The sequence below is a fragment of the Lissotriton helveticus genome, chromosome 10, assembly GCF_964261635.1.
Source record: "Lissotriton helveticus chromosome 10, aLisHel1.1, whole genome shotgun sequence".
NCBI classification, from domain to species: domain Eukaryota; kingdom Metazoa; phylum Chordata; class Amphibia; order Caudata; family Salamandridae; genus Lissotriton; species Lissotriton helveticus.
Genome location: NC_136071.1, coordinates 187385991 through 187400278, shown reverse-complemented (window position 1 = coordinate 187400278; position 14288 = coordinate 187385991). Strand labels below are relative to the sequence as shown.

Below are 14288 nucleotides of genomic sequence, written 5' to 3'. Positions count from 1 at the left end.
GCTATTAAGGGCTTAAAGAGCTGGTAGGAGGTGTCGGAGTGAAAGAGCTGAGCGAAATGGAAGTGCAGAGTGAGGGGCATATGCTTGACTTTTTCACCATTCAAGTACTTGTTTTGGATGGCAGATTATGAGTCTCCTGCTGTCAGCTTTTTTGCTCATCCTGGCTCTAATTTAAGGGATTCTCTTTTACTCTCTAGTCACCCTCCAGACGATAGAGAACACTGCCGCCAGACTCGTCCTCGGCTTCCCTCGACACGGGCACATCAGTCAACGCATAAGAAAGCTCCACTGGCTCTCCGTGGAGAAAAGAGTCACATTCAAAATCCTCACCCACGTCTACAAATGCCTACACAACACCGAACCTGAATACCTCAACGACAGAATCACCCTCCACGTACCCAAAAGAAACCTCCGACCAGCCAACGTCGCACTGGCCGAAACCCGCGCATTCACAGAGCCAAAGCATGTAGAAGATCCTTCTCTTACATCGTGGCCAAAACCTGGAACAAACTCCCGGCAGACATCAGACGCGCCCCCTCCTTTAACACCTTCAGGAAGACTCTCAAGACCTGGCTCTTTGACTAATAGCTCTGCTGACCCCCCAGAGTCTTGAGACCCTCACGGGTGAGTAGCGCGCTTACAATTCCCTGATTGATTGACATGAGTTTTAGAACTTCAAGTTCAACAAAAACAAGGCGGAAGAAGTAATCTTTGGCAAAGGCAGCTCCTTTTGGGACTCTACCTCATGGCCTGACGAAATTGGACCCACAAGCCTCCTAGCAACCCACACAAAGAACCTCAGAATAGTAAATCGACAACCAACTCACCATGAGCGTCCAAGTGAATGTAATTTTCGTCTCCTGCTTCCACACACTCAAGGTGCTCAAGAAGATCTTCAAACAGCTCCCTATCAACAGTTGCAGAATCGTCACCAAAGTCCTAATCACAAGCAAACTGGACTACGGCAACGCACTCCATGCCAAAGTTAATGTTGACTGACCAAAAGACTCCAGACCATACAAAACTCAGCAGCCACTTTCACCCCCAACATCCCACCCCGCACTCACATCACCCTCATCTCACAGAACTCCACTGGCCCCTATCCACAAACAAGCACTTTTCAAACTCTTCACACACACATACAAAGCCTTACACAACATTGGCCCCATGTATCTCAACAACTACATAAACTTCCACAACCCTACCAGACAAATGTGCTCATCTAGTCTCCTACTAGCACACCAACCACACCCCTCCATTTCCCCGCAGACGCAAAACTAGATCTGGTGGTCGTGCCTTTCCCTGCATCACTCCTAAAGCCTAAAACAACATGCCCCTGCCCATCAAAGCCACCTCCTCAGTTACTGATTTCTGCAAGTAACTGAAGACCTAACCTTTACCTAGCCCTGAACCTGGCTCAGCCCACACAATTCCTCACAGGATACCCTTCCAGATGAGTTCTGAACTATACAAATACAGATAATTTAACGCAATATAACATATTGCTTGTGCCCACAAACATAGCATAGTTATGTGCTTTGTGAATATTATAGTTACAACAAACTGCACAAGTCTGTATCAGTCATGAGGAGGTTAATTCTCATGCCCTCATGCCCGCTGGGTAGGCTCACAGAGGTATCTAATGGCTCTCATTTAGCTAGTATTATCTCAAGATTCCCAAGGCAAGGCAGATCAAAAGAGACAACTTGGTTCTAATTTGCAATGGCCAGTGACGGCGCCTCCGTAATGGTGAAGGAGCGTCACCACTCCTCAAAGCCAGCAGGTGAAAACAAAAATGTTGATAAAACAATTTTATTATCATTTTATTTTTCTCTGACAGCCGGCACAAGTCTAAAGCAGGGCGGGCTGGATCATTCTCTTGGACATTGGCAGGAAGGAGGAGAGGTGAGCACTTGTAAGTGCGCATCTCAGTTTGCCGGCTGTCTTAGACCGGCCAAACAGATATGCACATTCACTTTTCTTCAACCCAGCTGTGTTCCACAGCCGGGAGAAGAAAAGGCACAGGCTCCCTGTCCCTGAGCAAGCATCAAACCAGCCCGCTCAGGCCAATCCCACTGCTTCTTTCTTGCTTGGTAATAGCATGAGAGCAGCACCTGGATTGGGTGGGGACTCTGGGAGCCTGTGCTGTGTGGCCCATGGACTACCAGGAGCAGAGGAACACCGAAGCGGCCAGCTACGTCCAGTACCTTCTTTTTGCAATTATTATTATTACCCCCCCTCCCCCACCACCACCACCTCCACCACTTTTTATTTGCAGCAGCTGCTACTGGCAATGGGTGGACCTACCACTACTAAAGGGGTTGCATACATCCACCATGAAATCCACGCTAAGTCAATTCAAGGTTCAGCCTTGGATAGCTGATTACCTCTTCAAGTCCACCTCATACAATACAATCAATGTCCAGGTCTAGACCAAGATACCCTCTGCATTAAAAGTCCAAATAAAGGAGAGGGGGTAAAATAAAAAAGATAAACGAAGACCAAGAAGCATAGAAGGGTTCAATCAGCATTTGGCCATTCCCAATAGGTCTAGAAGTGCGTTGGTCACTTCCATTATGCTGTCCTTGTGCATATGAAAATTAGCATTTTGTATCAGATGTAGAAAATAGTCAAAAAGAACAGAGACTCTGTTTGAACAGTTGAGAAGTACTTCAAAGGGAGAGAGGTTCCCCCTGCAACTGTTTGTGTGCAGTGCATATTGCCAACATATTCCTCTGATTTTTTTCTCATCTAGCACAGACATTTAGCTACCCTGGTCAGAAATCATCTGAAAAGGTAATCTTTGAGGCCAGTCCAGCATAGACAGATGTATCACAAGGTTTTGTTCCATAAAAAATACACAGGCCTAGACCTGTAGAAAGTAAGAGGCTGGGGGCCCTGAAACAAAAGGATCATTTAATGCCGTATCTGTATCCTGACCTCAACCTCAGCAAACCTGCATACTTTAAGCAAGAATCAAATATAACTTTAAGCAAGAATCAAATATATGTTGTTTCCAAAAGGTTGGAAAGTAAGGATGAAAGTTAACTAGATCCCATGCACATTATGTATTGATAGTAGGGTTCTAAGAAAAAAATGCTCACTGATTAACATAATTGTGTGAGACCTTTTTGACTCCACTTTGAAAGCCAAATCGTATCCTTTTAACCCTGGGTCTGACTCCATGAAACAATGGGGTGATCCTACCCTAGTGTGTTTTTTGCCCATACATACCTCTATAGCCTTAACTCATTTATCATATACACATTTAATTCCTTCTACTTTGTGTTTACTTCTGTAAAAACAAATGTTATATCTAGTGTCATAGTTGGGAATAGGTTCGACCACTCTTCATCTTCATATACTTTATTTCAGTCCAAGTACCATAAAAGCAATATAAAATAATTATAACATACACAGTTCATCGCTAGGAACCTATAGATTTAAATGATTTAGCATTATTGAAGCACAAAGAAAATATAAAATCACTTAAAACACCGCAAACGACAAGAACCACTCTGGGTCCACCATATCACCTGGCATTACTGTCTCCTTTTCCCCCTTAGCAATATTTGAGCATACATGTTTAGCCAGTTTCATGAATCAACCAAAATAAAATCAAGGTACAAGTATGACAAGTGATGTAATTGGAATGTAAACCGGTTCCTGATTAAAAAATACCCCTTAAATGATGGTCACAGAGTAGTGAGCAACAATGCAATATAATAAGGTGTGCTGTTAATGAAACCTATAAACAATGTCGTAGGTACATATTACAATCACAGATGTAATTTAACAATAAAAGTGAACAAACTGTATATAGCATTCAAGGAGAACAACCATCAAAACTATCAGCCAGATTCATCATCGTCCTGTTTTGCGAGTCCTTAATAGCGATTATTAAGGAATCGCTATTAAAGACTTGCAAAACGGGATTCGTGTAGAAATCGCAATATTAATTGCGATTTCTACAGCATCCTTATTTGCGATTAGAAGTCAGACTTCACGGTAAATAGCGGCCAAAAATTGCGATTTCGCAATTCTAAAATGGTTCATGAATTGCAGTTAAGGAATCTCAAATAGAGATTCTTTAAATGCAATTCCTCGCAATTTAGCGATTTTGCAATTTGCGATTGTTGCCTTTGGGATGATAAATCCCAAATGCAAAAATTGCGCTCGCAAAGGGCCAGATTCTAAGAATCTGGGCCTTTGCGAGCCGATTTTCCCTTGATGAATCTGGCTGTATATTCAATACTCTCAGCCCTAGCAGGACTTCTACAAGTTAGTCAGTTGCTCCTCAGTGCAGCTAGCTAACAAATGCTATAACTGGAGGCCCAGCCATTTCCTAATCACTCCCACTGCAAGTAGGAATCTACTCAGTCAAAACAACATTACTCATGTCCGAACTAAGGATATAAAAGGCAGGAGTCATATGCCGAAATCCCAGGTTACACATAAAGCAAAATGGTGCCTGGGACACTATTAACAGAATCTATGGTAAATGGTGAGATAGTTCAATTATCTACCCCTACGACAAATAAATTGTCTGGAAGCACTATTTTTGTATTAGTATAAATAAAATTTCCCATCTCCATAAAGAGAGCACACAATATTTGTTTTCTTATTGATTTTTCATTTTAATTGAAAATGAATTCGAATTAAATTGGGGCTTGTATAATTTGTAGGCCCACTTCAAACAAACTAACACAAACGTATATATATTTACACATTAATTTTTACATAAACATATATAAAACACATATATATATATACACACATAAATCAGAAAGATGTATTCAAAATACTGTAGCGCAATTTTTCTTTCAACAAAGGATGCTCGCTATATGTACAGACTCCGCATTCCTCTCAAAGTAAGCTCCACCAGACCTAACACAAGAAGTATAAATAGTCCATATCTTTTTTAGGCTATCTTCAATGCTTTTAACTCCTTGTGAATAATATTTTCCATAAATTCAAATAATTTGGCTGGGATCTTCTTCAAACAAAATGTCGGAGTTCCAAGTTTGCCGCCTTCCGTTATAATCTCTCGGAATGAGATCTAGACCAGATGCTTTCCCTGACTCAAGGGACACTATCACCCCAGTGGTGTCATTTAAGGAAAAGAACTCCAGGCGCTTCAGACCTACTACTGGCAGAAGTACACTGATCTATGCTACTTAGCATCTGCTCGGTGAAAGGTGTAGAATAGAAGTCAGTTGAGTGCTGAACCCATACCTGCTGTTGAACATGGTGTGTAGACTAGTCGGAGTACAAGCGTTCAGACTGCTGTGGGCAATTATATGCCAAAATGAGAACATATCTTTCTTCTTTGAAGCTTCTAACAGATCCAGCCAGCATTTGTAATTCCAACGCTTTTTACTCGACGCTACTACCCCTTTGTAATAACGTCTAGCACTGCAAATCCCTGGGAGGGGGTGGTTGGCTCAAGAATTTTATAGCAGTTAAAAAATATGCTTTAGTCTGTCTACATTCCTAGTAAACTATGGATACTATTTAGGGGCATCTTTTTAGGACACTAACTCCTACCCCAAAAACCTGTTTCAATGAATAAAAAAGACGGCAGTAAATGTCTGCAATAGGAATTGAATTGAATGCATATCAACATCCTCAAATTGTGAAAGAACTGAGGAAAAAGATCATAAATGGATACTAGCCGCACAGGGCAAGATTGCATTTATGGCCCAATAAGTAACATTCCCATATAAAATGATCGATTCAATAGGATTGAAGAACCCCTCTTTCAACGATAGATGGAGGGCATTATGATCGCTTTGTTTTTTCTAGTAGTTATTTGAAAAACCACCAGGCAGTTCCATAAATTTAGGGTCAGCATTATAGAGCCAATTCTACTTTACGAGTATACCCTTCCCCACCTTGGAATCTGACCTGCATTTGCATGCATGCAGCCTATGGGCGATGGTAAACAAAGCTAACTGCATGGCTACAGCCCAGCAGGATATTAAAAGGGATGAATTTAATACTGGAATGGCCAAAACCCAGTCTTCTGGTTTGGCTGCTAGAGTAATATAGTCCAGCGGCTCATAAGTAGCATTAAAATTCCCCGCAAGAATGATCTTGGGATTGTAGGGCAAGGACTCCAGATGGTTATCTAAAGTGTTTAATGTTGGAGCCTTATGGATATCCCAATGACATTAAGTGACTCAATTAATAATTCCTTGGATAATCCAATTGAGTGAGGTTTTAACTCAAATTAGAAGACCCACGGATGGGCGGCCAGATGAAGAGGGAAGCGCATCAACTGATTAAATAACAAAATCTGACCCAGGTCTCTTGGCACAGGCAGAGATGAAAGGAATTGATGTAGTCGCCCCATAGCGGATCAACCAACTTACCGCGATGCCCATTAGGTTTGGCTTGCTCAATAGTGTGGCCCATCAGGGATCCTTACCCCATAGTGGGACATCTCCCAGGCCTACCTGCACATAATTTCTAGCTTCACCTTGAACAGGTGCAGAAGTAAGCCACTCATTTTCACTTGTTGTAGAGGAGTGCTTATAATTTGTTTTTGCTTTTTAGGTCAATGGTGTTTCTTTTTTTAATGTGTACATTTGCTTCCTCCTTTCAATTAGATGCACAAAAGAATTGTAACTTAATGTGCTTAAATACAAACTGTAAACTTGTGTGAGGTCATGAGCAGTACATGGGACACAGGTTAGGGTTTGAATGGTTTGCTATAACTGGGGAATTTCATTGTTTTTATGTCTTGCCTTGTAACGATAACATCGCTTTCTGTTGCTTAAGCTACAACTTTGACATAGCTCTACAAGGTGTGACACAGGTGAACTTGGTTCAATACACCAGGGATAAATGTGAAAGACAGGTTATTGTAGTCCGCAGAACACTATCATTGTGTGTTACTAGCAATCCCATAAAAGGGTTCAGGGGCACTGTGTTAACAGTAATAAACCATATTTTGTTCTTCATAGTATCACACGCATGGTGTACTAAGAAGAAGAATCACTTTTAAGTAAAAAGTATTTATTACTACGGGAACAATCTCTTTCTCAATACATTGAAAATAACTACACAGATCATTATAAAGCCAGCAAGAATTATAAATAACAAGAATAAAATGAACATTTGCAACATGTTTAAAATATCATATAGAACAATGAAATGAACATTTCTGACATGTTTAAAATATCAAATAGAACCTAACATCTACTTCTATAAGCTATACTAGGAGAGAATGGAAGACAGAGCAACTTGCAGACTAGAGTTTCTTAAGGAGAAGTTACTCACTGCATACCCTGTTGACATAAAAAGCAGTCTTTATCAGCGGAGGTGTAAAGATAGAGTTCCCCTCGAAGGGAAAACACACACTGTGGTCTTCCTATGGGATTTGGCTTTATTGGCTTCAGGTGAGATGTAGCATCTGTGAATTGTGAAGTGTGCTGGCAAAAGGTGAGAACCTCTGTGGCAGAATCTCGAATGATAATCTGGGTGAAGGACCTCTCCGGTCAAGTGGCAGTCCTTATATACTAAATCTTATCAGAAATTGGAATTTCTGACATAAGTTTAGGAATGTCTGACATAGGCTATGTGCATCAAATAATGCGTCCCAGATTTTTCCTTCAGAACATATGATGTCCACTATTCTAGTGGGCACCTTGCACCAGTCCAAACTACCCTTATTGATGGTAGGTTGTAAAGTCAACCTTATAGAAAGCTATCCTAGTGGTAGCTGTGGAGAGCAGCCTTCAGGCTAAGACTTAGAGGTGAGTTAAGCAAGTTGTTTTACCAATTATAATCTCTTGAATGATCAAATGAAAGTACGCCACACAAGGTATATATCAAATATATATGTATTTATTTTAAACACAACCCCTCTGGACTCTTTATGAGGTCAGAGGTAAAAGTACAATGCAAGGAACTTAATTAGCATACGATAAGTTGCACAGTGTACGTTATGCCCTAGGGACCTCACAAACCATATACTAAAATAGTCGTATAAGAACCACGTGAGAGTTAGAAAGCAGGCCTAGGGCCTGTAGAACCACTGGGGCTACCTAAAATCACTAAAGGTTAGGATGCAGGAGTCCCACGGGGGACACGTGCAGTGTCTAAACACAGTCGCGGATCACCATTGACTTTCTATGGAAAACGAAAAAGTTACAATTTTAAAGAATAAGGGTACCTCTAGGTGTACTACGATGGAACCTTTTTAGACTAAGACACTTCGAGAGTCAAGACCCACGGGAGCACAGAAGTACTCGTGTTACCTCACCCAGGGAAGCCGGTGCATAGGTGTCTTTTGGTGTTGGGTTTCGTTGTCAATTCCAATGGAGAGCTGCAAAGAAGTGCTGCAGACGACCAGAGGAGAAGTGTCCGGGTGGATCCAAGGGTGGATCGGAGATGTGAAGAACCTGAAAGCAGAAGGGACAGAGTCTGGGTCACTAGCCAGTGACCAGGATGGCGAAGAGAAGATGCCAGCCGATGTCGGGTGCTTTCGGGTGAAAGAGGTAAAGCTTGTCTCTTCAGCCACGGGGACCAGGAGGCGTTGACAACAACCAGGAGCTGGATTCGAGCTGTCCCACGAAAGATCTAGTTGACTGTGGTGTTGGAATCCAGGTTGGACCCAACAAGCCTTGGCAACGGCAACCCAGTCAAGATGTTGAGATTGGCTTCGGTGCAGATCAGCAAGGTCTGAGGGACTCCTCCTTTGGAGAGGAGTGAGAGCACGTCTGGAGCAACCAGGAAAGCTCAAGAAATCAAGGATGGCCCTTCGTGGGGGCTCGCTAGTCAACGGACTAGGAACTGCGAAGGGGCCTCAAGCTGAAATACACAAAGCGGGCCCACGGGACACCCGTGGAGTGTAGGCCTCTGAGCTTCGGTGCAAAAGGTGCTTGGGCTTCAAATACCCCAATGCACAACTTCGGGATACCTCGGGAAGTAGGTGCAGTTGCAAAGATGCAGGATGTCTAGGAGTTCCGGTCCCACGTCTCTTGTGTCCGCTACAGGTCTCAGCTTTGTGGGAGCACGGGTTAGTGTAGTGTCAGAGATGTCTGGAAGTCTGTGTCCTGTGTCGCAGATTCTTCGGGATCCGGCGGAAGCCTCAAAAATGCAGACCGGCAAAGATCCTGTTGGTGCCTGTTTGGACATGGTGGTCACTCCTTGACCACAAGGGAGATTTCTTCCATCTTCCAGTCGAAATGGAATGTCGAAGGTCCAGGAATTATGTATCAGAGTTTTGTCCATGGTAATCTAAAGTCTCAGGGACTGGGCTCCTACTCTTATAGTAAGTTTAGGGGTTGGACTAACTCTAGGGTCCCACCTATGGGAGGACCTGGGGAGGGGGTGGTTACACCCCTTCCCCTTTGTCCAGTTTCACACCAGAGCTGGGGCTGAGCGCACCACCAACTGGTTTGAACTGGGAAGTGCATGGAGCACCTTGTGTGCCCCAGGCAGTGTCTGAAAAGCATTTCACTGAATGCAACCCACCCTACCCCAATACACTAAAGCCTGTCTGGGGAGGTGTTGGCACCTCCCTGGACAGGAAACCTATTGTCCAGGCCTCCCCTGCAGGAGTTTCGTCCGGCAGCAGGGCATACTCGTGTCTGTGGCAGCAGCACCCATTTTGTGATGCTGGGGCTCTGTTTAACTATAACCGGGTTTACCAGTAACTACATATCTTCTCCCTCTAGAAGGGTGGAATGCTACCCCCGCCGCCAGGACTGATGGGTGGTAGTATTCCAAGTGTTTGACACCTTACACAACATATTTTGATAAAGCCAAACCAAAGTTAGCATTAACCACGAGGATTATAATGCACTTAAGAGTATATAGTATGGCTATATCATATAACAGCTATAAGGAGATGGTTCCAAAAGCTGCAGAGGGGCTCAGCTCATGCTAGGGCGCCCTCTGAACACAGAACCAAGCACTCTGCTTCCAGGACTGTCAAGGCCTACCTTAGGAGTGACTTATAGGTTAATATGTGTCTATATATATATATATAGAGAGAGAGATATAGGTATACTATATCTAAGTAAGGGGTGATTACACCACCTTACCCAGGCTGCAACTGCAAACCTGTGGTGTCAGTTTGGAAGGCTAACCAGGGGTGGCACAATACATGCTGCAGCCCCTGGTAGGCCTAGGGTGCACCTATGCCCTGGGTACCTAAGGTACCATATACAGGGGATCACAAGGGTGACCCCTGGTATGTACCAGTAACCAATCTGGTATGTACCTAAAGTACATGGTATCAATTTAGAAAGAGAACAGCCAGGTTGTGGGCCTGATTAGCATGGCCACAGCCATACTAAAGTCGAAAAACCAGTGAAATACAGCAAAGAGTGGGGGTAACCATAGGAAGCAGATCCTACTCTCCTACACATATAAGGTAAAAAGACATCAATTCAGAGTACAATATTTTGGCTTAATGTCTGAATGTTGTCTTGTTCAACCTTGATCTGGTAAAAAGGTGGACATTTGACCAGGGGAGGCTTTTCCAATAGCGCGGAGGAGCATTGCCCCACTGCTTTCTCACAATGCGAGAAGCAGAAACATAAAATGGTAAAACTACCATGTTATGTTTCTGCTTCTCGCACTGCAAGCTCTAGGGCAGGGGAGGAGTGGCTTGCCCACTGCTGAGGGCGCTGACTGTTTGGTCGGCCCTCTGAGGTCGACCAAACCAGTCATGCGCACTCTGCCTTTTCTCCATGTAGGCGCCGGGCTGGGTGGCCTCCCGACAAACCACAACGCTGCCATTGCATCGTTGTGATTGGCTAAGGGGAAGGGAGAGAGGCTGCCTTCTTCCTGTTCCTGCTGGAGGCAGGAGAACACAAGCAGGAGCCAAGAAAACACGGGACCATGCTGCAGAAGGTAAGTTAACTTTTTATTTCATTTTAAATTACACCACTACCCCCAGACCCAGGAGCGAAACACCCATTAGACTCAAAGGGCTTCAGGCCAGTCCCCCCCCCCCCCGTTGTGTGTGGCAGCCTGGGATGAGACAGCTTCCCAGGCACACAAACAGCCGCACCCGAGCACTTCATAGGTCTTTAAAAGACCAGTTGCATGTTAATGAGGCATTGTTGTTGTTTCACCCCTTCTAAGAGCCCCTGCAGCTCCACTCTGCCTATTGCTTAAAGTTTCAGTCCCCCCCAAAAAATGTCTTAGCCCCCCCCCGAAATGTGGCTCTAGTTGAGCCTCTGTCCAGACCCCCACGCAACCCTGTCCCTGCGCGACCCCCCCACCCGCGAGTCAATGCGGCCGCGGCCGCATTTGACTCAGACGAATGTTGCATCAAGTATTACATCTATGTAATTGATCAAATGGTTTGGCTCTTTCATACTTCTAAGAAAGGTCGGGCGACATCTGTTTTCAATGGCAGACTTGACAATGATTCTGCATAAATCAGGGATCATTGCGACTTCCAGTGTCTAAGATTGAGACAATAGCGATCTCCATTATCCAAGATGGAGTCAGACCTACATCAGATGGAGTCAGACCTTAGGGGCTTTACATCATTTCCCTTTTATTTTTAAAGAGATTTTATGAACAGACATTAATTTCTAGCAGCCAATGTGACCAAGATATACCTTAGACAAAGTTTTATCACTGTTTTTTATGATAGTTTACACACACTAACATTTTCTGTCACATATGATTTCCTGTCGGTGTTGGTTGTTCTTGTTTGGTGTGAAATCATGCAGTGTTATCTAGTGCAACACGATATTAAAAATCAAAGAAGTAAATTGAATAGTATTGGGAAATTATGCCCCAAATTAGTCCCAATAAATACAGGAAGTCGTTTTAACTGGGTTTAGGAATTAAATACAGCCCGAAATTTTTGTAATGGACAGTAAAGTATAGTTTACAAACATCAGAAAGACTTTATGAATACACACTTTGCAAACTGGTCTTCAAAAAGCAATAAATAGAGCTTTAAGTGCAAGTATAGTCACGTTGCACAACTAAAATGTTTGCAGGACACGGCTAACGTATTTTTAGGAGAAAATAGTTCTCTGAAAAAACAGGAATGTTTGTTATTTTATGGGTTTTCAATCAGAATTGCTACCACTTTGTTTATAGTAATTAAAAAAGACCCAGCTGAAACTATACGAGCGATTATAAGATTACTGCCTGCCCTTTTAATTCATACATAATGTTTATGCATCGAACGCTTTCTGTTCCACGTACTAAATGCACATAAATACAATATTCATTATTGTTCACATTGCATTAGATTAAGTGACAAAGCGAGACACGCCAGCCTGGCTGATGATGTGTGACAGGCTCAGCTGAAAGTTAGCTCTTACCCGGAGGAGCCTGGGGGTCAGGGATGACGTCTTCAAGGAACTGTCCATGGTTGCCTTTGAGCTGATTCTCGCTGGCCCTCGAGTCACTGCGCTCAGACGCGGCATTCCCGAAGACGCCGCAGGTCTTAGTGATGAGTACTGTTTAAAGTTTTGGAGCTGGCCAGACTCCACGGCACAAAGTGCCTCGCCATTTACGCTTCCCTCCATGTCCATGACCCCTGCTTACACGCTGACACGCTATCGGTCTGGCATTGAGAAAAGGGGAACGCTAGTGTTTGGTCCCAGTGTCCGTCTGTGGCCCGCGCCGCAGCCAGGGAAGTCCTCTTCCTTCTGTGGCATCTCCAGGGCTCTGTTGCCAGGGCCACCGCGTCCACTCACGGTCGCTAGGAGACGGGGGCTATTCCCCCGCCTACCTCATGTCCGACGCTATGTTGGCTGCTGATTGGCTGCGAACCACGTGCGCTTTGGTTTTAAACGCCGGCCGTACTGTTCGAAAGTAAAACAATCTCAGTAACGATTTCTCTGCTGTTATAAGTGCACAAAAAAAAGAGACGCTGTCACGGTAAGTGCTGTTCAGATTCATTTTTGGGTTGCAAAGGGTTGAGAGAAATGAGGAGAAACAGATAAACGGGGCTTGAGATACACAATAAGAGTAAGAAATGAGGGAGGCTAAAGGAAAAGGGAAGATGGAGTATGAAGACACTGGAAAGATAAGCTGAACCAGGCCCGGTTCTAGAGGGTGGGCCGGGTGGGCCCGGCCCACCCAAAGATGAGCTTGGCCCACCCAAACAGGAGCCTTGGCCCTCGCAGTGAGGGCTTGAAGGCAGGCGTGCAACGCATAGGTCGTGTGTGTCAGCCCGGGGAGACAGCTTCCCGGGCGCACACACAGACAGACAGTTTAAGATTATCGCAGCCGCACCAAAGTACTTAACAGGTCTTTAAAGACCATTAACATGTTAACGAGGCTTTGTTTACTTTTTTCACCCCTTCATCTCTGCATGTTGAAAGGGAACAAATCCTTTCTTGGACACCGGTAACCTTTGATAACCTTTGCCTACTGTCCTGCTGCGTTGATATTTCTTTTTCTATGCAGTGCAGGGGAAAAGTGGTCTGTTTATTCCTAGTCACCCCCTGACCCCTGCAGCTGCTTATCACATCAGGCTGTGACACAAAGTATGACTAATGGAGTAGGTAAGAGAATGTGTTACAAAACAAATTATTTTTAAAATCTGCACAGGCCCAGCAGGACACATACTTCGTATGTGCTTCATTTAAACAGTTTTTATAATTTCATCGTAGCCGATGCTGGTCAACAATAAAACAATACAAAATGCCCAGATAAAGTTGGTGATTAATGATCCTGCTTTAGAGCAATCACTTGTCTGTTAGTATTTTTTAAATGCAGACGCACTAAGGGGCATATTACCAACAACTAGCGATAATTTTTGTCTCTAACTTGTTTAGAGACAAAAATTATCGCCGCACATCGGCGATTTTTATCGCAGATAAACCTTGCTATTAGCAAGGTTTATCGCAAATGCGATAAAAAACGGCCGCAATGCATGAATATCGCTGAAAAGTCAGCGATATTCATGCATTATCGAGCAAATGCTCTTAGCCATGTTATCCACCTCCCATTGGATAACATGGTGAAGAACTGCTCAGGGCAGGTGTTAGCTTTTGGAGATATTCGCGCTTAGCGGGAATATCTCCAAAAGTTGGTAATAGGAGATAGCGATGTTAGCGACTGTTTCCAGTCGCTAACATCTTGGCACGCCCACTTTGCATGTCATTAGTGATAAATATCACTGACATGCAAAGCGGGGCCCAAGATGGTCGCTATCTCCTATTAGCTGTCACTAACTGGTGTTAGCGACAGCTTGGTAATAGGGAGATAATTTTATCTCCGCTTTCTTGGCTTTTAAAGCCAAAAAAGCGGAGATAAACCCCCTTGATAATATGCCCCCGTATTTTTATGTG

The 14288-nt window shown here is 43.9% G+C and overlaps 2 protein-coding genes across 8 annotated transcripts in view; one reads left to right on the top strand and one right to left on the bottom strand.

The window, feature by feature from the left end:
• Nucleotides 1–12634, bottom strand: part of DNAH3 (dynein axonemal heavy chain 3) — a 660573-nt gene extending 647939 nt beyond the window's left edge. The window contains exon 1 of the mRNA XM_078665068.1: nucleotides 12309–12634. Coding sequence (XP_078521194.1) covers nucleotides 12309–12521 — 213 coding nt within the window. The 5' untranslated portion in view covers nucleotides 12522–12634. The remainder of the gene's footprint in view (nucleotides 1–12308) is intronic.
• A 128-nt stretch (nucleotides 12635–12762) lies between these two features.
• Nucleotides 12763–14288, top strand: part of LDAF1 (lipid droplet assembly factor 1) — a 294437-nt gene continuing 292911 nt past the window's right edge. For 5 of the 7 annotated variants that reach the window (XM_078665073.1, XM_078665072.1, XM_078665070.1 and 2 more), the window contains exon 1: nucleotides 12763–12870. The gene's annotated coding sequence lies outside the window, so the exon portion shown is untranslated. The remainder of the gene's footprint in view (nucleotides 12871–14288) is intronic. The other 2 variants (XM_078665071.1, XM_078665075.1) reach the window with 1 other exon arrangement.